Here is a 23,503-nt window from a genome sequence, read left to right as displayed (position 1 = left end):
GGGGTAGGGGCCTGGGAAGGAGGATATGTAGTGGGGGAAATCATTAGTAGGAAGATGAGAGGAAATGGTTGGAAAACCGAGGTTGCCCTGTTATGCACATAAGTTTCTTATGTAAAGAAGAATCTGTTAATTGCTTTCTTCCTGGGACAGGCTTTCCTTTCCAATGTAAATTTAAGCAGTCCAGGGAAAGGTAAAGAACCCCCACCCAGTCTGCTGGGTTTGATTGCTTTTAACTCAAAATAATCTTCATGTTCAAGTGGCCCACCTTGGGGTGCCCTTGGCCTCTACACTTCCCCTGTGTCTAATGATGGTGGCATTTTTAATATAATTATTGGCCATTGCTATCTCCTTCATTGTGAAGTCTTTTCAAATCTTTAATCCATTTTAAATAGTTGATTAATGTTCTATGTTCTGAGTTGTAAGCATTCCATTGTAAAACTTTATTTTCCCTTCTATATTATTTTAGTGGCTTTGTTGAAAATCAGTGGACCTTTTAGGTGTGGGTCTGTTTTTAGACTCTGTCTTCTGTCCTAGTGGTCTGGTTTTTTTATTTTTTTTTTTATGCCAATACTTATATTGTCTTAATTACTGTGCCTTTATATTAAAGCTTGAAATCAGATAATATAAGTCTTTGAATTTTGTTGTACTTTTTCAAGATTTTGACATTCTAGGTCCTTTGCGTGTTCTTATAAATTTTAGCTTTTCAATTTCTATTTAAAAACCTATTGGGGGATACCTGGGTGGCGCAGTGGTTTGGCGCCTGCCTTTGGCCCAGGGTGCGATCCTGGAGACCCAGGATCGAATCCCACGTCGGGCTCCCGGTGCATGGAGCCTGCTTCTCCCTCTGCCTGTGTCTCTGTCTCTCTCTCTCTCTCTCTCTCTCTGTGACTATCATAAATAAATAAAAATTTAAAAAAATTTAAAAAAAACCCTATTGGGATTTTGATTAAGATTATCTTGAATTGGTAAACTAATTAGGAAAATGGTTACATCCTAAACAATTTTGAGTCTTCTAATCTGAGAGCATGCTGTGTCCCTCCATTTACTTAGGTCTTTTTTGTTTTCACAATGTTTTGTATAGTTTTTAGTGTAGAGGTCTTACACATTTTTTATTAGGGATAAATTTTGGAATTTTATGATTTTTAATGCTATTGTAAAAAATACTTCATTTTCCAGTTGTTTGTTCATAGCGTACAGATACAACTGACGTTTGTGTTTGAGTAGTTTTTTATAATCATGAGCAAGTTAATTTTATAAAATACATTTTCAACACTTATTGAAATTGTATTTTTTTTCCTGTACACATTAAATAGTAAAAACAAGAGAAAACTTTTTTTTTTTTAAGATTATTTATTTATTTATTAAAGAGAGACACAGGCAGGGGGAGAAGCAGGCTCTATACAGGGAGCCTGATGTGGGACTATCTGGGGACTCCAGGATCACACCCTGGGCCGAAGGCAGGCGCTAAACCACAGAGCCACCCAGGGATCCCTAGAAAACTATTTTTAAACTAATTTCAATAATATATAACCTGGTATATCCAAAATAATATTTCAACATGTAATCAGTAGAAAGAAATCATTAATGGGATTCTTTTTTTTTTACTGAGTCTTTGAAATCTGGTATGTATTTTGTGATGACAATATCTTTAGAAGCCTTTGGAACTTCTGTTTGGAAAATGATTTAAAAGCAAAAAAAAAAGTTTGGGGAAGAAAAACATACTAAATTTTTTTTACTATAAAAATATTTTCCACTTAAAAATTGCTTTTTCAAAGATGTTTCAATTTTTTCTTCTAGACAAACTTGGCCCTACGGTGTTTGCTCCTGTTAAAATGGATCTTGTTGGAAATATTAAGGTGAATATACTAGCATGTCTCTATGGAAACATATTTGGAGGGAGTAGTGCATGAAACTCATTCAGAAACACATGATTATTAAGTTTTATACTCAAGATGAAAAGTATAGACTGCTGTGGGAAAGGTTCTGAGACATAAAAATAAAAACTTTAAAAACAGTATTTTAAAGCCTTGAGACTATTTAATTCTAGCTTAAGCCTCATAAGGATTCTCAAACAAAAATATATTACCTTGAAAACATAAAGAAGAAGGTAAAGAGGCTTAATTATTTTGATTTCTTAGAGGCTTGCTTGACAAGCTTTTCAGTCTCAGTACTATACTGATTTGCTTGATAGCTTTAGCATTTTTAACTTAGATTGTTTTCCCTGCTTTTCCTGCAGAAAGTAAATCAGAAGTATATAACCAACAAGGAAGAGTTCACTACCCTCCAGAAGATAGTGCTGCACGAAGTGGAGGCTGATGTAGCCCAGGTTAGGAACTCAGCTACAGAAGCCCTCTTGTGGCTGAAGAGGTGAGGCCGCTGGGATGGGGCAGCAGTTGAAATCCAGCTCAGTTGAAATGCTACCAGCAAAAAAAGTATTACGCAAAGATTACTTCTGAGTGGAGGATCTAACCCAATAGCCTTTTCTTAGAAGGCCTGATGAATAGAACACCAGCTCTTTTTTTTTCTTCCCTTCTGATGAACATTGTTAATATTAACAGTGTATCTAAGATAGGAATCTTAAAGGATGATAGAGTTGACTGGTTCTCTTTAAGTCAGAGGATCACAAACTTGAGTAGCATCCAAATCACCTGAAGAGCTTTCTGAAGAACACGGATTGCTCCACTCCAAACTCAGACTTTCTGACTCAGTAAGTCTGGAGTGGGGCCCAGAATAAGCACTTCCAACAAGTTCCCACTGGTCCTGGGACCACATTTTGGAAACCACTGTTTAGGTAGATCAGATGAGGGTCTAGAGCAAACTAAAAGGAAATGACAGGGATGAAAGTCAGAAAGGACTGCCATGTGATTTGACCTGTTTGCTCCTATATCCAAGAAATTATTGAAGACACTGATGTCTGCCATTTTTTTATACCTGTTCAATAGAAGTGAACTTTGAAAATAATATTTATTCCTCTTTTTTGTTTTAGAGGTCTCAAATTTTTGAAGGGATTTTTGACAGAAGTGAAAAATGGTGAAAAGGATATCCAGACAGCCTTGAGTAAGTGTCCTTTACATTTTGATCAGTCCATTGAATAGGATGTGGAATGGAGACCCCTAGAGGAGGAGGCAGGGTATAGGGGAAAATTTTTACTTTTCTGGAGTTGATTTTATTTCTTTTCTATTTCATTATTATTGTTTCTTATATCCTCTGTTTAAAAAAGAACCCATGAAACAGTGACCTACTAATATAGAGCTAACTTATTAAAAATTAGTATATCTTAAAGAAGAGCTAAATTAATGGAGAGCCATCTCTTAATATGAAAGCCTAATATTTTTAAGAAGTGAGTTCTTCCTAAGTTAATCTTCAGATATAGTACAGTTCTCTAAAATCAATATCCCAAGAGAAGCTAGTTTTAAAGATCATAACAGGGAGGGTTTCGGGGAACACTGGAAATTTGCTCTGGAGTGATATAAAGGGTGGGTCATCATTGTCATCATCTTGTACTCCTCAAATGCCTTGTGTTTGTAGTGGTAGAGCTGAGACCGGGATGAAGGCCTTGGTCAAAGGTCATCCTGTATCTCCAGCATCTTATAATTAATGCAGGAGCTGGAACCTTATAAGGTGCTTAGTAAATACAGAGTGGATAGTAGATAGATGGACCTATCAGATCAGTTTTGGAAAACATTAGAGACTTGGGAGCATCCTCCGAGTGCTCCTGACAGAGTGGCTGAAATCTCACTCTTTGCCTAAAAGAAATTTTCCCAGCATGGGCCTTGAGGCAGGAGGGTTGGAAAGTGGGTGTTGAAATTACATATTATTTTGAAACCTTACATTATTGTGATATAGAGAAGCACATGGTCAAGCTCTAAGTAGCCATAATTTTATTTTATTTATTTATTTTTAAAGATTTTATTTATTTATTCATGAGAGACACAGAGAGAAAGGCAGAGATGGAGAAGCAGGCTCCATGCAGGGAGCCTGATGCAGGACTCGATCCAGGACTCCAGGATCACGCCCTGAGCCAAGGGCAGACGCTCAACCACTGAGCCACCCAGGCGTCCAGTAGCCATAATTTTAAATAATGAAGTGAATGAATTAGATGCCTCTGTTGTAGAAGGTGAGCCAGTATTCACTGTAGCATTTTGTTGGTGTCAGGAGTGAGCTCTTCCTTATGTTAATCTTCCCCCTTGGCCGTGAGTCTTGAGGGGTTCTGCCCCCATGTGACTTTCTCAGGCCTTCCTATCTAGAAGCTTGCTGATGTGCCATGAAACAATAAAACTGGAGATTTTTTGTGACACTTTATGAAGAATTTAGACAACTTAATCCTCACGTCAGTCCATTTTTACAGGCTGGGTAACCAAAATTCTGAGGGATTAAAATATATGCTAAGGCCATGAAAGATCTAAAGCAGAATCACTTTGGGCCCATTGCCTCAAAAGCCCTCATTTTTCTCACAAAAGTTCTTCTCCATTATCCCTAGACTACCTGTATTTTGGGAGCTTCTTATATATCCCTGAATTTCTAGGACAGGCCATTGTATGTTCCCCATGTGTCCCGATTTCAGTACACATGTCCTGAAGTATATTTACTATAACTATTGATGCCTCCTCATCAGTGTATCGATGGAGCTTTATGACTTAAGGAATGATTAAGATCTTGGACTCTCTGGAATCCACCACTTGATAGCATTGTGTCCTTAGGCAATTTACTTGACCTTTCTGTTTCCTGGTTTCCTCTTCTATAAAATGGGAATGATGATACCACTTCCCTAAAAATGTTGTAAATATTAAATAGGTTCATGCATGTAAAAAAGATTAGTAGAGTAGTAGAGTGCTATATAATAAACACTTGATAGAGGCTAGCTTCTCTTTTTTATATTTTCATCATCATGACATAAGAAGTTGATAACCTGTCAGAAAATGAGGTTTGTTTGCTCCAAATCAGAAATGAGAAGTTTACAAAGCTCTGGTGCCAAGCCAGAAATTTCTCTCCAGACTAACTACTTAGTGTAGAAATTTCACCCTGAGAGGAAGACTCCTCTACTGCAGGAAATACAGAAGCTCTGGGATTCAGCAGTGTGCCTGGTAGGTTCCACCCTTCACATGATGCTGTTTTGGTACGGCTGTCTGTGTGAGGGAGCAGGTGAATACTGACCTCACTCACCCCTCCACCGGAGCAGAGGCAGAAGAGAACCCAGCTGCTTACTGGTCATACAAGTAAAAAGAAAAGCTTGGCCCCTGAGGTGGGGAGGCAGCTGAAAATATCCTAATTCTGCCCTTTTTTTACCTCTCCCCCCCCCGCGCCATCTTTTTACTTGATTTGGAGTCTGGACCCTTCTGAAGAGAGAGGAGACCAGAAGGGGAAATGATGCTTCAAAACCAAAATAAGCACAATCTCAGCTTTTCCTTCCCTCTCTTCCCCTTCAGCACTATTTTCAATCAGAGGGAAAAGAGGGCTGTAGACTTGAGGATTTTCATCCTGGTGTTCAGGATTATTTCAGAAGTTTTCATGATTTAAATCATAGTTTTGCTTATGGGGTCCCTAGTTTCCTGCTGTTGTTCAGTGTAAAGAGAAGTCCCTCTAGTCACCCACCCTCCCTCCAGATGCAGACAGGACAAGCTTTGTGGAAACAAATGTAGCTTCATAAGAAGTGTTTACACATTAACTGCTTAGAATCCATAGGCTCCTCCATGCAGATTTCTTCTGAGTCAACAGCTTCTCATCTCATTTTTCAATCATGGCCTTTATAAGTAGAACTGATACCTTATCTAAAATGAAGGAGTTTAGAAATGTAGGTAAAAGAGAGGGTTTATGCCTGTATTTATATAGGCAAATTAGCTTTCATATTTTAGGTTCTAAAGTTGAATATGAGTTATTTTTTTAGAGCACCTGGTGTAGGAATGAGATTAGGTTCTTGAGAAATATTTAATCTTCCAAATAGTCCTTTTTGACAATGAGTAAACTGAGGTCTAGAGGATAAGTACCTTCCGTAGGGTCTCAAATCTAGATCAGTGGTTCTCAAAGTGGTCCAAAGAGAACGTCTTTATCATCTGAACACTTATTAGAAATGAAGGCTGCTTGGGCACCTGGGTGGCTCAGTTGGTGAAGCATCCACCTTTGGCTCAGATAATTATCTCAGGGTCCTGGGATGGAGCCCCACGTCAGGCTCCCTCCTCTGTAGGGAGTCGGTTTCTCCCTCTCCTCCCCATTCTTATTCTCTCTTATTATCTCTGTCTCTCTCTTAAAGAAACAAAATCTAAAAGAAAGAAAGGTGAATGAATGAATGAATGAATGAAGGCAGGCTGCCAGGCCCCACCTAGCACCTGCTGATAAAAACTCCCCAGGGATGGGACATGACAATCCATATTAGTAAGTCCTTTAGGTGATTCTAATCCATGTTAAAAGTTTGAGATCCACTCATCTAGAACTAGGACATCGAAGCTAACCTGTCACTAGGCTACATTTTGATTATTTGAGAATTTGATTGCTTCTGAGTGATTGATGAATAAACTGGAATAAAAGTGCTGAGGTTAGTGCCACAGCATCAGTTAATTTTGCCTCCTTTTCATGATAATTAGCTAGTTCTCCAGTGACAGAAAATTTTTCCTAACTTAGGAATAGCAAGATAGTAGGGATGAATTAAGGATAAACCTTGACTGACACTCCCAAATTTGAAAACACTGCTTAAGAAGGATTTTGAGGTAAACGTTCATAAAACTTGTATAACCTTAATGGCCTTGAAAATGGAAGGTGATATATATAAAAAATTCTAAATGACACAATGGAAACCTGACATCTCTTAGGAGAATGTATGTATAGTCATTGTATTGCTGAAGTTCTTTGACCTAGAATGAGTTCCTAGCATCTGAAAGAGGCCTTAGGCTTTATACTGCCCCCTTTTGCATTTGAACCATCGCTTGCATTTCCTATCATGATTAGAATGGACTATTTTGGGTAGTCTCATGTCAAGAGCTGCTCTGAACCCTTAAATGTCCTATGGCATTCTCTAGAGTTCATTCTAAAGGAAGAGATAGGTCCACAAGGCAGATATGTTGAATGGTCCACCCTATAGCTGAGCCCCTCCATTCGCAGATGCCACATCAAAAAGAGCTTTTGGGAAACCTCCCTGTAAGTAAAAGGCAGAATAGTTGCTCAGGCATTTCAGGCACCATTGTACTGAGTGTTAACACGCTCTGCACTGTCCCCTCAGTGGGACAGCATATTACTACACCCCTCACCTCAGGATGATTCCATAAATGTCAGGTAAACACTGACCCAACCAAGATCTCTAGCATACAATGGGAAAATTTGTAATAAGATGCTTAGTTATGTATTTAATGTAAACGGCTTTCCCAGACAAAGAGAACTGTGTGAGAGAGCTAAAGTCAGAATTCATCTGCTATTTACAATCAAATTATAACTTGACTAGTTTTTCTTAAAATACCGTGGAAAAGGAATCAAGTCAGGCCCTCTCCCAAACTACTCAGAGCATGTGCCTTTCTTGAACCGCAGACTTGGCTTATAATACATGTTTTTGTCTTGATAATGCCTAAAGTTAACAAAGGATATATCTTGGTACTTGTTTCACTGCTGTCCATTGGTTATTGATTTGCCTTTTCTTCATACAATTCACTTTGCCTGAAACTTAGTCACTATTACAGAATTCAGTACTTTTCTAATAGCTCAGGTTTTTTTATTATTATATTTCAGACATTTAGCAAATCTCTACCACTTGACAAATACATAAAACAGTTTGATGCTCTACCCATGTACCATCCCTTGACCCCATTATTCCTTCCATTCTCCAGAGAAGATCTTCATCCTGAATTTGCTATTTATTGTTATATAACACATGTTTTTATACTTTTACTAGATATTTATGTGTTTATAAATAGTATCTAGTACTTCACGTTTTAAACTCCTATACTTGGTGTCACACTATATACACTCTTTTTCACTCAGTATTCTTTTTCAGATCTATTCACTTTCAAACCTCTCCTGGTTCCTAATTGTTGCCAAGGACTGCCTAGCATAGTTCATTGCAGAGCTGAGATGAGTGTCATCTCCTAAACTCAGGGAATGATTGATTCCACCTTTCCCGGCTTTGCTTATCTACTTCCCAAGCTCTGCTAAAATTTAGATTTGCATTTCTCCTTTGTCTTCTCTACAGCACAAAGTAACTTGACGAATTCTTACCAATTACAGATTGACAATAGAGAAACACTGTCATATATTCAGTTCCTGGACAGAATAGTTATCTACCAACAGTGATGTGATGGAAAAGTTGTTTTCTCTCACATGCTGTAACAGGTTTAGGCATAATCAATCTCTAAATACCTCAGCAAATTTCTGGAGCACCTGGCTGCTTCAGTGAGTGGAGTGTGTGACTCTTGATCTTGAGGTTGTAGGTTCGAACCCCACATTGGGTTTAGGGATTATTTAAAAATGAAATCTTTTAATACATACATACATACATACATACCTCAGCACATTTCTGAGTTATCAGTAAAGAAATCACATTTTTGTTATTTTATTTCACAAAGAGTAAACATTAGATTTTTAGAATGGCTTAAAGTGACAAGACTACCCCAAGTTCTCATTGTTTTTAACTTTGTGACCTTGGCCAAGTGACCATCTCTCTGGGTCTTTTGTTTCTTCTTTTGTAAAAGGAAAAGAATTGGGCAAGGTGATTGTTAAGGCTTCCTACTCAGAAATTTTGATTCAGCCTCTGAGGAACTGACACATCTCAAAGTTCTGGGAGAAGGGGATCATTTATGTCTTTCAGAGGCCAAAAATACTTGCAGATTATAGAACACGCATTATGATAATGAATGGATATTACAGTGAAGATTAATGTATTTCATTATCTAATCTTCTCTAGGTAACTAAAATAGGTCACGCTTAGACTTCATTTTATTTTAATGCAGCCTCATGTGGCAGGGATATTTGTAGCCCTAGAAGTCAGCTAAGGACTTTTGGCAAGTTGTGTTTTTTTGTGGGATATATATATATCGAATTTTCTCTCATTTGTTGGTTTAAGTTATAATAGCGGTCTTTCTGGACCTGAGTCAGGACCCAGCGCAAATTCTCCAGTTGATTGCTCCTTGTCCTATTAGACTAGCTGGCCCACATTTTGCACTGTGGCAAAGCTCTTCCCTGGCAAGGTGTGGGTGTAGCAAGGGATGGCTGTCGCCTCTCGAAGGGCCAGGTGGGAGGGCACATCATTCTGCTATACAGACACTCCCCCTTCCTTAGACCAGACTGCCCCATTATTGGGACTAAACAGCACCCTTTCCCCCCTCCGCTGCCCCGCCACCCCCCCCCCCCCCCCCGCTATCCTAAAAAGGGTGGCATGGAGAAGGGTTTCTGGGCTTTGAAGGATTGACTTAAATAGCGGATTGTAAGAAAGGTATAGAGTCCCTGAGGTTTGGAGTAACATTGGAGTTCATCCAGCTAGGACCCCTTGGGAGCTGAAGACTGAGGGACCAGGACAGCTGCATTTGCTGCGAACTGTCAGGAAATGTAAATCTCACCCTCTTACTTACCACAGTTCCCAATTGGAATGATCATGGCTGTCAGAAGATCATAATGCAGTTTGTATAGGAAAAAAAGACTAAGAGAATATAACCGCAGGATGCCCACTGTGGTTATATCTGGGAGGCATGATTATATGTTTCTTTAGTTTCCTCCTTTTTGTATTTTCCTTATTTTCAACAATGAGCATGCATTACTTGTGAAATTAGGAAAAAGCAGATAAGTGTTAAGATTTTTTAGAAGTGCCACTGTGCCTTCGGTGGGAAGTTCAGAATCCTTGGCATGGCACATAAAGGTCCTCACCATTTGGCCCTAGCCCCAGTGATCTTCAGCCCTGGTAAACTACTCCCCATTGCATAGCATGCCCCCATCTCTCACAGCTCCTTGGTGGTTGTCTGCAGCCCCAGCCACCACCCTTCTCTCTGCCCTACCAGCCTGTGAGACTTCTTTGGAGAATTCTTAGTCCACATGCCCACAGGCTGGGTTCATTTCTCTGTCTTCCTTTTTATTCTTACAGAAAGCTCTGTATACACGTCTTTACTATAGCAGTTGTCAGTTTATATAATACCACTTTGTTAAATGGCTGGCTCTCATAAGCCCAGAAACTTGCTGAGGGCAGTGGACTGACTGATTTTTAATCACTCAAGGATCTCCCCTGCCTTGCACAGTATGGGGTGTGTGGCAGCCCCTCATTGCATTGTGGATGTCCGCCAGCAGATTTTAATGTCACTGAATCCCATCTGTTTATTTATAATGGCATTTAATTCTTTGCCTGGACTAAGATCACAAGAAATAAAGTATTCCCACTGTTTTACTTCTGTGACTCACTTCAGGAGTGGACACCCAGGGGCCTGTACACTATCTTGCCAGCCCAAATGAATTCTTGGAAAGGATGGGTGGAATGTGGTTTGTCTTCCTGATTTACCTCAGAGAGTATGCCTACTGTTTTCTGCCCATCTGCACTATACACATAGAGGGCCAGCAACCCTTTCTTTGCTAAGGCCTTATACACCGTCTGCAGTGTCCCTGATACCATCTGTCCCCTTGGAGAATCAGATAGATTTGAAGTGTGGCTTACATCAAAGGCTTGTATCTATGAGCACACCCTACATCTATTCAGACTGCTCTCCTAAGAAAAAAATTAAATTTAATCTTGAGTTCTCCTTTAGGCTGTTTGTAAGAGTCTTCTCCATACTTGAACTTATTATTTCTTTATTGTTTCTGCTTTAGCTTACCAACAGGGTGCTGGCATTTCCACCTGTTCTTAAAACTTTAGATAACCAGAGGAATCTGTTACATTTCAAATGTACCGTCTTTTATGTAAAATATAAATTGTATTTTATGCAAAGTTGAATTATGTAAACTTGATAGTAGCGTATGCTAAAAGTATAATAAAGCCTCATCCAAATTTTTAAAAGAAAAGTTGACAAGAATTACATTATTTCCAAACCAGAGGGCTTGAGTAAATTGTTAAAATGTGTTTAAGCTACAGCCACCTGCCCGGAAAATGCAGATACCTGACATCCTTTGGCAGTATTCTGTGAGCCACATTGCAGTGAACTGCATAAACTTGTGATTGTAATTTTTCAGTGTCTGCTTTTCTGTTATGTTAACATCTGCTTTTGTTATAATTTGAAATATTTTTATATCCTATTATAATGTCACTTAAACATTGATTAAATGGTGGTGGCACTTGTACTGGTGCTGAAACTAGCACATGAAAATAATTGAGTTTGGAATAAAATTTAGATGTGATAAAGCATGATAAAGAAGGTCAGACGACCCCTGTGATCCCTAGCTATTATTTAGGAATGAGCACTCTGTAAACACTGGAGATGGTGCTTCAAAATGAAATGGAGTGTTGATACAAGTGCACTGTGGTAATGTAGATCGGTGCCTCCTGAGAATGCATTTATTCCTTTGGAAAAATCAGTTTTGAATTTTGCATGTATTATTCAAATCCTTAAGGAACACGTCCCTTGCATAAAATGCAGTCATTTTGTTCTTGAGATTTTTTTTTTGTAATTAAAATTATTATATGCCAGTTTTAAAATCTCATTTTAAAACATATTGGGACAAAAATCATAGGTTTTTATCTTTAAAGTCTAGAATATGAGTGACTTTCATTAATAGGTCTCACCAAGAACTTTATAACTAGCTTAGTAATTTCAAGCCACTCTGTCCATGGTAGTTTTAAAGGTGTCTTGGTTTAATACTGTATATCCATGGTAATGGGGACATCTAGGACAAACATTTAATATACCAGAATAGAATGTTAGAATTGAAAGGAAACTCAAAGATCAGGTTACAAAGAGGGAAACCAAGAAGACCGCTAAGGGACTGGCTCAGAGTCCCATAACATTCAGAGAACTACATTTTTATATTCTTATAGTGTATTTTTAATTGTATTTAGTTTAGATTTTTCCAATTACACCCCCTCCCCATCTTTATTTCCTGATATGGACATTTCTCACCATTTTAATAAACTGAAGTTCAGATATATTTACACAGGGTAAAAGTGGAGCTATCTGTTTTTTTGTTAAAAAAAAAAAATCTTTGTAGGCTTTTTCCACTGAAGTTCAGATATATTTACACAGGGTAAAAGTGGAGCTATCTGTTTTTTGTTTAAAAAAAATCTTTGTAGGCTTTTTTCCTACTCAAGACTTTTGGGGCACATAATCTTGTAATTAGACTTTTCTCATCAGCTCATAATACCAGTAGGATCATGCTACCATGTACATTAGAAAGGAGGTGCTACAAATAGCACATCTGATTCTAGTGAAATTGTGGTTCATGGAGTTTTTTTTTTTTTTTTCTTTTCAAGATAACGCATATGGTAAAACATTACGGCAGCACCATGGCTGGGTAGTTCGAGGGGTTTTTGCGGTAAGTAATCCTCCTGCCTCCTAATGTTCTGATGGTCACAGCGAGATGTTTTTTTTGTGTGCATGGTGTTTCTGTTTGCTTTGTTCTCAAGAATAAGAACACAGTGTTGCCTGTTTAAGTCTGTAGATCTTTGTTGTGTGGAAATGTTGGCAATAGAAAATGTCTAGACTAGAAAAAACTGTTAGCGTGCTTTTCCCTGTACAGCTCGAGCTCCAGCTCCAGTGACCATGTGGAGATTGTAGTTGTCTTCTCATCAGTGCAGTGGCCCCAGTGCTGGGAGACCAGCGGTGTCTTCAAACTCATGGCTCCCTCTACTGCCCATGTATTTGGTCCTCTTAAGTCCCAGGTTTTAATTGACTTGTCTTCCACTTAGTCACACTTTATCTTTGAATATTAACTAAGTTGGTGTGCCAGCGGCTAGGGCTTCTTAGAAACCACTTCTTAGTCAATTTTCTTCATTGTAGGAGGTGTTTGTTTTCAGGTGTTTTGGCTCCTGTTACCCCGCCATTCCTTTCTTCCCAGCATGTTGACCTAAGAAGAACACATACCTGGGAATCATAGTCCCCTGCACAAGGCAATTAGCCTGCTTTGTAAAATTGCAGGAGTAGATGGCCCCTTTATGTGAACAGTAATACTCTGTGATTCTCCCGTCATCTGAGGAGAAGTGAGCCTTAGGTACATCTGTAAAAAGGCAGAGTCTTGTGTAGTGGTATGCTAGCAAACACCACAGAATATGAGTGTTCGGTGGAAGGTCAGAGGGTAGAAACAGCCTTGCACATGTCTTTTACTAGGATGGGACACATTATTTGCTGAGATAAGAACTGTTTAGGTCATGATTTATTAAGGGTAGGTAAAGAAAGTGGGAAGAATTTAGTGTGGAAGAAATAAATTTTAGTGAAATGAAATAATGTTTTGAAAGCGTGGAGACTCTATACCCCACCGCTCATTGGAGTAGGAGCCAGAGCCACTGCTGCAGCCACAAAGTGCTCACGCTTACCTTCAGTACATGTCTCATCATCATCATGATAGCCACCGTTTGGCTCTTGGACACCTTTGTGTACCAGGCACAGCACAAGATTCTACATTCGTTACCTTAGGTAATCCTCAGGGCATACTCTCAACTGTTCGACAAGTTCAGATCTGTTCATTTGAGTCCCAGAGTAAAGGTGTGACGGAGCCTGGGTCTAAACCGGCTCTGCTGTCTCCAGGGCTAGTGCTCATCGCTCACATCGCCGCTCTCTGCCATGAAGCAGGATGGAGAGGCTGCGCTGAGGATTAGGCAGTGGATGCGGTATGTTCGGGATCTCCCGGAGTAAACACTGACTGCTTGTAGGTGCCTGAAATCCAAGTTCCCCTGGTGAGATGACAAAGCATAAAAACATTGAGTTGCCCTATTCATAAGAAACAAAGGTGGTGTTGTAGTTGGTTTTGTGGTATAGAAGTCAGAGTTTAATCCTGAAATAGTAATGATCCAAGAGATGTTGCCAAAAAGAATATAAGTATAGCAGAAAATTTAGCATAAGCAAGAGTCTTTGAAAGGACTTTGTTAATTCTCAGCATTTTCCCCAGGAAATAGTAATTTAGACTCAAAGAAATGTAAAAATCATGGAGGAATGGAAAGGGAAAATATTACAATATCCATATTCTCTACTCTGTAATAACCATCTTTAACATTTTTGTGGTTTTTTTTACCTTCTTAGCTTATATTTTTATATATATTTACTTATTCTTTTAATGCTGTTCTACTTAATTGTATATATATTTATCTAAGTATATATCTTATAGGTGCTTATATTTTTATATCTATGTTTTGTTACATGTGTAAAATTATTTTGTATATTCTGTATATGCATGTAAATTTTTTGATAGTTAGCTTGGAGTATAATTCTGTATTATTTCTCTTCCCACTTAACAGATTCTATCATGGCCATGTTTAAATGCCATAAGGGCTTTGAAAATCATTATTTTTAGTGACTGCATACTTCCCTAGTATGGACATACCATGATTTATTTGCCAGTCCTCTATGATAGAAGTTTAAGCTGCTTCTGAGTCTGTTGTTACAAATACAACAGCATTCGTTTACATCCCTTTTTGACCAGAACTCTTTTATTTCCTAAAAGTAGGTGCCTAGAAGTGAAATTGTTATATTTGACAGCAAGAACTATTAGAACTTAGAATTTTGAGCACTTACCAGCTGTTGTTTTAAGTGCTTTACATATATTTAGTGATCTCATAATTCTGAAGTCTGTTCTCTTATCTTCCCTGTCATAGATAAAGAAACCTGAGACACAAGAGGTGATCTAATACACCCAAAGTTAGAGAGGAAGAACATTTTGAAGGCTCTCAATATTCCAATAATTTTTATAGTTGTTGGTTTTTAAGAAAATAGATTATGTTGAGCATTTGCCAACAGCCATTATCAATAAAAGAGCTAGATTAGCCCTTCCAGCCTCTCCTGTGATTCTGCAAGTCATCCCTACTGTAGAAAGCATATTGTTCCCCAGTGTGCAAAGTGATCAGCAGGGGCAAAGTCATTAACTGGTCTCGGTTGCTCAGGGAAGCATCTTTTATAACCCAGGAATTTGAGTCATCTACCAGACAAATAGTGAACTTTTATCTTCAAGCAGTTGTAATTCACAGGACCAAAGCCCAGTCCAGGCTCTGCCTGCAGCATGTGTCCTAACAATGTGTCCTTTGACCTTTTTGGTTTCCTCCTCAGTTGTGTTCTATCTCTGGTTCCTAAGTAGACTTGACTGCATCACAGTCCTCTGGGAACCTTTGAGAAATACATTCTTGACAAAACTTTTCATAAATTGTATTATACCTAAATACACATGCATAGGGCTTGATTTTATTTTTTTGTTTTTTATATCAAAAAGTCCAAAAAGATTATGAGAAAAAATAGCAGCCCCTGCCTTCTGTGCACGCCTTTACAGACTCACTCCAAAGATGCTGCCACTTTCAGCTACTGTGACTATTTCTTCCAGTACCTTCATAATCCTAAAAATGTTTGCTATTATTCTTGGCCTCATCAATTTTAGTCATTAATGTTGACTTTCTGTTATAGATTAGAATTTAGCTTTCTTTAGACCTTACTATCACTACCTAATTTCCCATCTCCACCTTCCCAATAGTATATCACAAAATAACATGAAGATAAGCCAAGATTCTGTGGATTTTTTCCCCTTTTTTCCTGTACAAGTTTTATATTTTCCCCTGCATCATCAGATCTCTCAAATTATCATTCTGAACCCACAGACATGTCATGTTTATCTGTGTTGAGTTTTTTTGTTTCTTTTCTGGGAGACTTCCCTTCCAGAACTTTCTAAACTCACAGCCAGTCTTAATTAGCTATTCAGTCCTGGTGTACTGCTATGCCCTAGGACTCTTCTTTACAAGTTTTTCTATACTAAATCTCCATCTCACACTAACTTCTCAGGTTCTGTTACTTCTTGATCTAATCCCTTGTTTTACTGATGTCTTCTAATGGCTTGCTAAGAGTGGTACAAGGGAGCTAAACTTCTGAGTCTCTGCATGTCTGAAAATGTCTTTGTTCTTTTCCAGAGTGATGCTTTGGCTTCTATAGAACACTAGGTTAATAATAATTTTCTCTCAGAATTTTGAAAGTATTTCTCTGTTGTCCTTCAGCTTCCGCTGTTATTACTGTAGAATCCAATGACATTCCAGTTCCTGTTCCATTGTATATAAACTGTCCCTTACCCCCCTACTAGATGCTTCTAGGATCTTTATCCCACATCCTAAAATTTCATGATATTCTCCTTTTAGTCTTTATCATTTATTATGCTGAGTACTGGGTAGATCTTTAAATCCAAAGACTTACATCCTTCAGTTCTCTGGGATTTTCTAACATTTTTTAGATAATTGCCTTCCCTTCATTCTCTGCTTTCCTGTGTACTTCTACCATTATTTGAGTATTTGGTATGTGTCAGAAAGTGGGCTAAACATGTGCTACATATTGCATTAATCTTTCAAATAAGGAAAATGGTACCAGTCCTACAGATGAGGAAATGGAGGTTCTAGGAGGTTAAGCACCTTGCTTAAGTTTCTCAAGCTAATATGTGAAAGATTTAGATTCGAGCCCAGGTCTCCTTCACCCAAGCCGTGCTTTAACCATTGCATGATAATTCCAGTTACTATCCAATTACCAAAAGGGGGTGGCTTAATTCTCAAAGACTTTTAAAGAACAGGGAAGCTCAAGAAAGAGTGTAATTAATTCAAGATTCCAGAATCTCCAGAGCTATCAGCAGAGCCAATCCAGTAGATACCAGATAGCAGAGTCACTCCTAAGTTCAGATCTTGGCCCTGACACTCATGATCTATATAATGTTCACCTGTAAAATAGGGATATAAACTGTATCAAGGGTGCAGAGGAAATATTACCATGTCGGGGGAAAGAGGGCTAGGCAGAGAAACCTACATGGGATGGGACAGAAATGAGTGAGGTGCCCTGGAAGGCTGGCCAGGTGGGAGCAAATAGAGTAGTAGGAAGATGTGTGCAGATGGATTCTGAGGATTCAAAAGGCATAGTCTGGATCACACTGTGAATGAGAAGGGAGCTCTTCTCAAACTCTTTCCTCTCGGCACCCCCTGATTTGTTGGTATCATTCATCCTCAAGATGGCTCAAGTACATACAGCCATTTTACAGCCTTAAAATTTGTTGTTCTGGTGTTTGAAATGTAATTTCAGAGTTTATGGATCGGAAGGGTATGTTCCTGCTTTTTTTTTACTCTCGCTCTCCTAATCTGTGTGTATGTGTGCATGTATGCACTCATGTGTAAGAGTAAAGCGTGCATCAGCAAGGGACGTGATACAGATTCTCACGAACAGTTCTTTTGCAGTTAGCTCTGAGGGCAGCTCCATCCTATGAAGATTTTGTCGCCGCATTAACCATAAAGGAAGGCGACCACCAGAAAGCAGCTTTCAGTGTTGGAATGCAGAGGGACCTCAGCCTTTACCTCCCTGCCATGGAAAAGCAGCTGGCGATACTGGACACTTTATACGAGGTCCACGGACTGGAGTCTGATGAGGTGGTATGACGTCTGCAGCACTGCGCCGCCTCCTAACTTCAGGGAATAAAGTCTGCTAAAGTGTTTTGTTGCCCTGCTTAATTTCCAGCAGCAGCTTCAACCTTCTCCAATTCCTTACTTGAGGGGATGGAGAGATGGAGGCAAAGCCTAGTGCTTTTATATATAATTTTTAAAAATGCATATGTCTTTTGTGTGTTTAAAAACCAAGGTGCTATATATTTCAGTTCAAAGGGCCTCCTGGAAACCAAATCGTAGCTGTTATATTAGAATTGAACAGCAAGTTATAAGAGCAGATTTAACAAATGAATTTGTTGGTATTGTGTTTTGTTTTTACCTTTTAGTTTTAATGGGCCTCCCAAACCCAAACTGAAAATGAGCAAATTCTGTATCAAGGACTATAACACATTGCCAGTGTTTCACTCAACTTAGACTAAAAATTTGGGGTAGGCTAAGTTCCTTTGTGGAAGCTATTAAAATGTAGAGTCTGGTATTCCTAGACATTCAGAGAAACCTCTTCTCCATGGCTCTGTAGGCAAGAAGATTCTGTGTGGTCCAAGTGTTTGGGGCATTGATGTGAGCGTGTCATTGTGGAAGGAGGAAGACACAAGGAGTGCCATCCCTGTTTATGTGGGGGGGGAGACAGTGGCTCTGAACATATGAGTGGTGTGCCCTGATCAGAGCTGGAGGACAGTATGGCAGAGACGCAACATGTGATCTGAGATGACCCCTATCTAGTGCCCACACTTTACAAGCATGCTTTCCCATGAACCATCTGAATTGGACATAACAGTGAAACTGTGACATCCAGGGTTTTTTATCCATTTCAAAAGTAAGGTTGAGAGCTTGAGGGATTTGCTCACAGTCACACAGCTTCTAATTAGAGGAAGCAGGTCATTTCAAAGTGTGATCTGGACCACCTCTCCAGCAAAATCACATGGAGTGCTTCAAAAAGCAAATTCCTAGGCCTTACCCTGACCTGAGAACCTGCATAGTAGGGGTGGGACTTAGGAATCTGCATTTGAATAAACTTTCCAGGTGATTCTTCTGCACCCAGGGTTGAAGAACCACGAAATTAAATTCTAGTTTACAGGACTCCTCATCTTCTGCATGAACTAAATGATATATCCTTTTTTCTCAAAGAGGAAGAGGCTTTCACTGAAATAAAATAGTTGAAGGGAGAGCAAGAAGTGGAGCAAATGTACTCAGTTTTCTTGATTGCACTGGCCTCAGCACCCAGCCAGCAGGCTTTGGCATTGCAATCAGGGACCTTGCTTCTCAATGTGCTGTCTGATCAATCTTGGTGTAAGCGCCAGTAGTGCAGAGCCAGCCAAATACAGCTGCTTATCAATCTCAAAAGCTTGGGGACTGTGTCAGAATTTAAAGGTGGGATTTACACTTGCATAAAGCAACACTGGGTAGGCATTCTCCTAAAAAGTGTGTGATGCCAGGAGTCTTCAGTAGGCCAAGCTGCCAAAAGTGGGCATGGGCGGGAAGTCGTGGTGGCTTCTCCACTAGAGGCTGCTGCTTTCCAGTAGCTAGAAGAGACATTCCAAGGTAGTGCCTCAGAGTAGAAGGTGAGTTCCTTAAAAGGACACAGGTGATTGCTACCTGAGCAGCCCTGCAGATGATACTTTTCCTAGGGCAAAGAGAACCCTCTTGAGGCAGGGGTTGATGTAGAGAGGAGTTTTGATTTTGTCTTTTGTTTTGTCCTTAAACAAAATGGTGTTTATTTAGCTCAGGTTAATGAAACAGGTGCCCCACTCATTAAAGACTTCTGGAAAATGCTTAAACTTAGAAAAACAAGTGTTTTAAGGCGGGAGGAAAAGGTGCTAAAATGATATTGATTCATTTGTATTTTAGCACTTGCTGTTGGCAGCTACCGAGGTGGGTGTGTCATCCTCTCCCCCTCCCTCGAGTCATCAGTGTGGATCTCCTCTGTCTAGTGTGAATATGATGGCAGAGCTAGAGGATAATTCAGACTTGCTGCCCTTGACATAGCCTACTAAAAGGGAAAAAGAGAAAAAATTAAAAACAGCCAGTCTTTGCTTGAACCCTGAATGAAGACACTGTAGGCGTGGTGCTGCTGGAAGGGGCTGCTCCTGGGAGACTATAAGTATCTGTTCTGAGCAACTGCTGCTGCCCCATCACTTCAGGTGAACTCATGTGTTCTCCTGGAGAAGGGGTGGGCGCATTGAAAACAACTCAGATTTGCCACCGAGGCTCTGGATACATACAGAAAGAAGGCTACTCAGCATGGCCCTTTCACATTTATATAGGTACTGCCTTGGTTTCTATAACTCAGTTTTCTAGGAAAGAAGAGTTGGATATGATCCAGGGTCCTTGGGAACCTAGATCAGGTTAGCTTGAATAACTTGAAGAGGTTATATTTTGTACTCTCCCTCCCCCCTTTTGCCACCCCTGTAGAGAGGGGGTAAGGTTTTTGGTAGGTACTTTCCTCACTGGAGCATGTGAAGTGTGCCTGATAAGTATAAAGCTTGGAGGGCCCTAAACAAAAGCTTGTATTAGGTGATACACTAGGTGATAAATTGAACTTGGCCTGAAGTATGGCGTAGCCAGGGCTTCATCCTGGATCTACAGAGTTTGCTTTTAGTTCAGGTACTAATCTGCAGGTATCATCCTAGATGGGAACAAAGAGAGAGGATAGTTAAGACCTTTCCTCGGTAGCTCTCCAAGATTTCTTTGATATCTCAGCTTTCTTTTCCCCAGAGACCGAGATGAGATGAAAGCATGTTATGCTTGTTAACAGAGAAATCGCCTTGCTCTCATTGCTCAAAACATTTTTAGGAGTCCTTTTTTAGAGTAACCTTTAGAGAGATCCTGAAGAAGAAAGTAAGTTGTCTTCTAGGTATTAGTAGAAGCTACTAAGTAATATTTGGATGATCCCTGACAAAAATGCTTGCAAACACATAATTTTATCACTTGTGCTCTTCTCCAGGAGAAGCCATGCTTAGGAGGGATTGATGTATATTTGTCCAACGGAACAAAATCCTTTCAGAGATGGGAATTTTTTTTTGTCCTTTGAAAGTAAATTTGATTTATTTTAGTTAATCCTGGTGACATAAGTTGGAGGGATACCTTTTGGGGGCAAAACCAACCAATGACTATGAGGTAGAGCTGATTCTCTTGTCAACTCTCGATTCAGCTCTGCAGGGTGTTCTAGAAGCAGGGCTCTCAGGATGTCAAACACCTCAGTCCCCAGGGAATTGAGAATTGACTTTGAAAGGCAGTGTTCATTAGGATGTGTAAGTAGCGGCTTGAGGCACCTTATCATCACTATTTGCATGTCATTCCCAACAAAAAGTTTCCTCCAATGTCAGTTTGCACGCTAAGGGATATCCGAACTCCAGAACTCAGCCTTACTGCTTTCCTCTCCTTTTTTTTCTTACAAGAGATTGCCAGCAGAGCCCCCTCAGAGCACCAAATCCATCCCCCATTTTAGCCCTTCTGCCCCATTCCTCAGCGACATCCTCTAATGCATATGTGGAGCCCAGGGTGAGGTGTCCAGTCAGTGGGGATTCTCTTCCCCTCTTGGACTTCAGGAGCTTCTTTAAAGAACCTCCGTTCCCATTTGCTGTAGCTGTAAAGCAGGTGACCACCGTGTGCGGAAAGTAACCTATCAGACAAACACTGCTGGGAAAGTTTGCGAGCTTCTCTTTTTTATTATTATTCGCACACATGTATGTATCCAAAGTTAATGCTTTCATCTTTATATTTTCGGAACAGTGCTTTTAATCAAGAAAAATATATGGTAGGAGCCAATAAATAAAGTATACTTTTCTTTATTAAATTAGAAGTAAAGGAGTTGAAGTAAGAGGCATCGTATTAAGGAGACTTAATCTGATTATGAAAGTCCTATCTATGAAGAAACCTCATTTAAGGCAGTAGAAGGAGTCAGAAGGTCATGAGCAATATAAGATGATGTGAGGCAACTTTCTGAAAGAAAACTATTTTCATGGTTTTTTGTTTTTTTTTTTTTTTTCTATTTAAACTACTACATCCCATGAGGACTTGGTTACTTTGTGGTGCATTTCTGAGTCATTGATTAAAATCCGTTCCTTCTGGTCTTCATCCCAGCTTTTATAGCTTTTCAGCTTCCCTGTTCTGAGGTTCTGTGGTTTTTTTTTTTTTTTTTTTTTAAGGTAAACAATCAATCTTTTTTATATTTTTAGATTTAGAATTTGTAAGTAAAGTCTATTTTAAGCCATTGTTGTGTTAGCTGAGCTTCTGTGATTGGTCCTAGAGGGCCTGACTGCAGATGCTCTTGGTCATCTGGTACAGCCTGTACACCAGCATCAGCGTGTGCAGTAAACCTGTGTCCCTGTGAAGTGCATATAGAGGGCTTTATTTAGAAATAATGTTCTGCTTTTGGATGTCCCTTTGTAACCTGCAGTTGCTTACTCAGGGCTTCATAATAATGACATTAAAAAAATTACTCAGTAGCTGTCTAATGGTATTTTAAGACTGTTTATCAATTACAAGGTTGTTAGGGATCCATTCAACAGTTCCACAAACATACTGTTCATCAGACCTTCTCTGTAAACGCTCCTGGTTTCCATCCCGTCGCAGCCAGTCGTCCTGTGTACAGAGGCCGTTTGCATGATTTCTCGTTGCGCTGCTGCACTAAGGCACTCCAGGGCATGATTAAATGATCGGTGGCGGTACAGCTGACGCATGCATTGATCTTTCTCCTCCACTGTTTTTATATAGCCTTTTATTAAAAGGGGGGGGGAAAACATACCACTACTCAGTAATGCAAAAGTTTGTGAGATTTCTTTTGGTTACCCTTTTTAATCACTTCTCTTGCAGAGTGAACAGATGTTTTCGGCTAAGCTATGTAAGATGACAAGAAAGAGACCCTGCTTGTTTTAAGCACCATTCTTTCTATTACATATATTTTACAGCGTGGTCAGTATTTCTTCCCTGTACTTTATAAACAGCAGCCACCCTGGGATGGTTGGCACCCCTTGCAAAACTGATGAGGTCACAGGCTCCTGTGTATGTGTCTCTTCATAGGTGTGTGTGGAGTCAGTGATGACAGGGTGATCTAGGAGTATTCTATTGCTTCCCAGAGGCTAATGAGCCAGTGTCATGGCACATTTGATGTCTGAGTCCCCAGTGTCATGACAGCTTTACTAGAATGTCAGTAAACAGCCCAACTACCTCATGTGAAATTGGCTGTGGACAATCTGTGTCAGATGAGACATGTATTTAAGGTTGACTTAATCTGGTTAGTAGATTGGACAAAACAATGTCTTTATAAAGAAGAAAAACATTAGACCAGATGCCAAAGGCTACAATGTACATAGTTTTCCTCGGATTAATTTTGTAAGTCAGTGTTGAATTCCAGCCCCAGTTATCCTGAGTGTTTGCGGTCTCATAGATCTGTGCACTTTGAGTACCTGTCACATACAGTCTTGTGTTAACTGTCTTTGTCCTAAAGCATTTTGAATGAACAGCATAATGTCAGTAGAACGCAAATGTCAAGTAGTTTGTTGATTTATTAATTTTAATGGGCCTTTCCTTAGTATAAATGTGTTGGAGCCATTGGGGACCAACCAATGAATGAGAATTTTCATGTTTAGTTTTCATGTAAAACTCTGTCCAAGTTCTTACTCTATCTTGTGGGGAGGGTTTTACTTTTTTTTGCAAAAATGTTTGAAAACATCTGTCAGATTTTATATTCGTTAGTTATAATAAACTTATTTTTAAAGTATTTTATCAAGTGCTTCTCTTAAAGATGTTTGTGTGCATTTCTGCTTAATTGAATATGCCAATAAGAAGTATCATTTATGGAACACATACTCTTTGGCAGGCATCATTTTAAGCCCTTTACAAATATTAACACATTTAATCATCCTACTCGCTCTGTGAGGCCAGTACTGTCGTTATCCTCAAATTGCAGATGAGAACACTGAGGTGGAAAAAAAAGAACACTGAGGTGCAGACTGAGGAAGCTCCTTGCCTAAGATCCCACAGCTGTTAGGGAGGAGAGTCAGGCTACCAACTCAGGCA

The 23,503-nt window shown here is 39.5% G+C and overlaps 1 protein-coding gene across 6 annotated transcripts in view; it reads left to right on the top strand.

Moving 5' to 3' along the window:
- PLEKHA8 (pleckstrin homology domain containing A8) overlaps positions 1 to 23,204 on the top strand; it is a 58,315-nt gene extending 35,111 nt beyond the window's left edge. For 5 of the 6 annotated variants that reach the window (XM_077856360.1, XM_077856358.1, XM_077856359.1 and 2 more), the window contains exons 10-14: positions 1,798 to 1,856; positions 2,237 to 2,367; positions 2,987 to 3,057; positions 12,359 to 12,420; positions 17,282 to 23,204. In XM_077856360.1, coding sequence (XP_077712486.1) covers positions 1,798 to 1,856; positions 2,237 to 2,367; positions 2,987 to 3,057; positions 12,359 to 12,420; positions 17,282 to 17,479 — 521 coding nt within the window. In that variant the 3' untranslated portion in view covers positions 17,480 to 23,204. The remainder of the gene's footprint in view (positions 1 to 1,797; positions 1,857 to 2,236; positions 2,368 to 2,986; positions 3,058 to 12,358; positions 12,421 to 17,281) is intronic. The other variant, XM_077856357.1, reaches the window with a different exon arrangement.
- The last annotated feature ends 299 nt before the right edge of the window (positions 23,205 to 23,503 follow it).

This window comes from Canis aureus, chromosome 18 (assembly GCF_053574225.1).
Source record: "Canis aureus isolate CA01 chromosome 18, VMU_Caureus_v.1.0, whole genome shotgun sequence".
NCBI classification, from domain to species: Eukaryota; Metazoa; Chordata; class Mammalia; order Carnivora; family Canidae; genus Canis; species Canis aureus.
The sequence above is the reverse complement of the archived record's forward strand: the minus strand, read 5'-3'. Positions and strand labels throughout refer to the sequence as shown.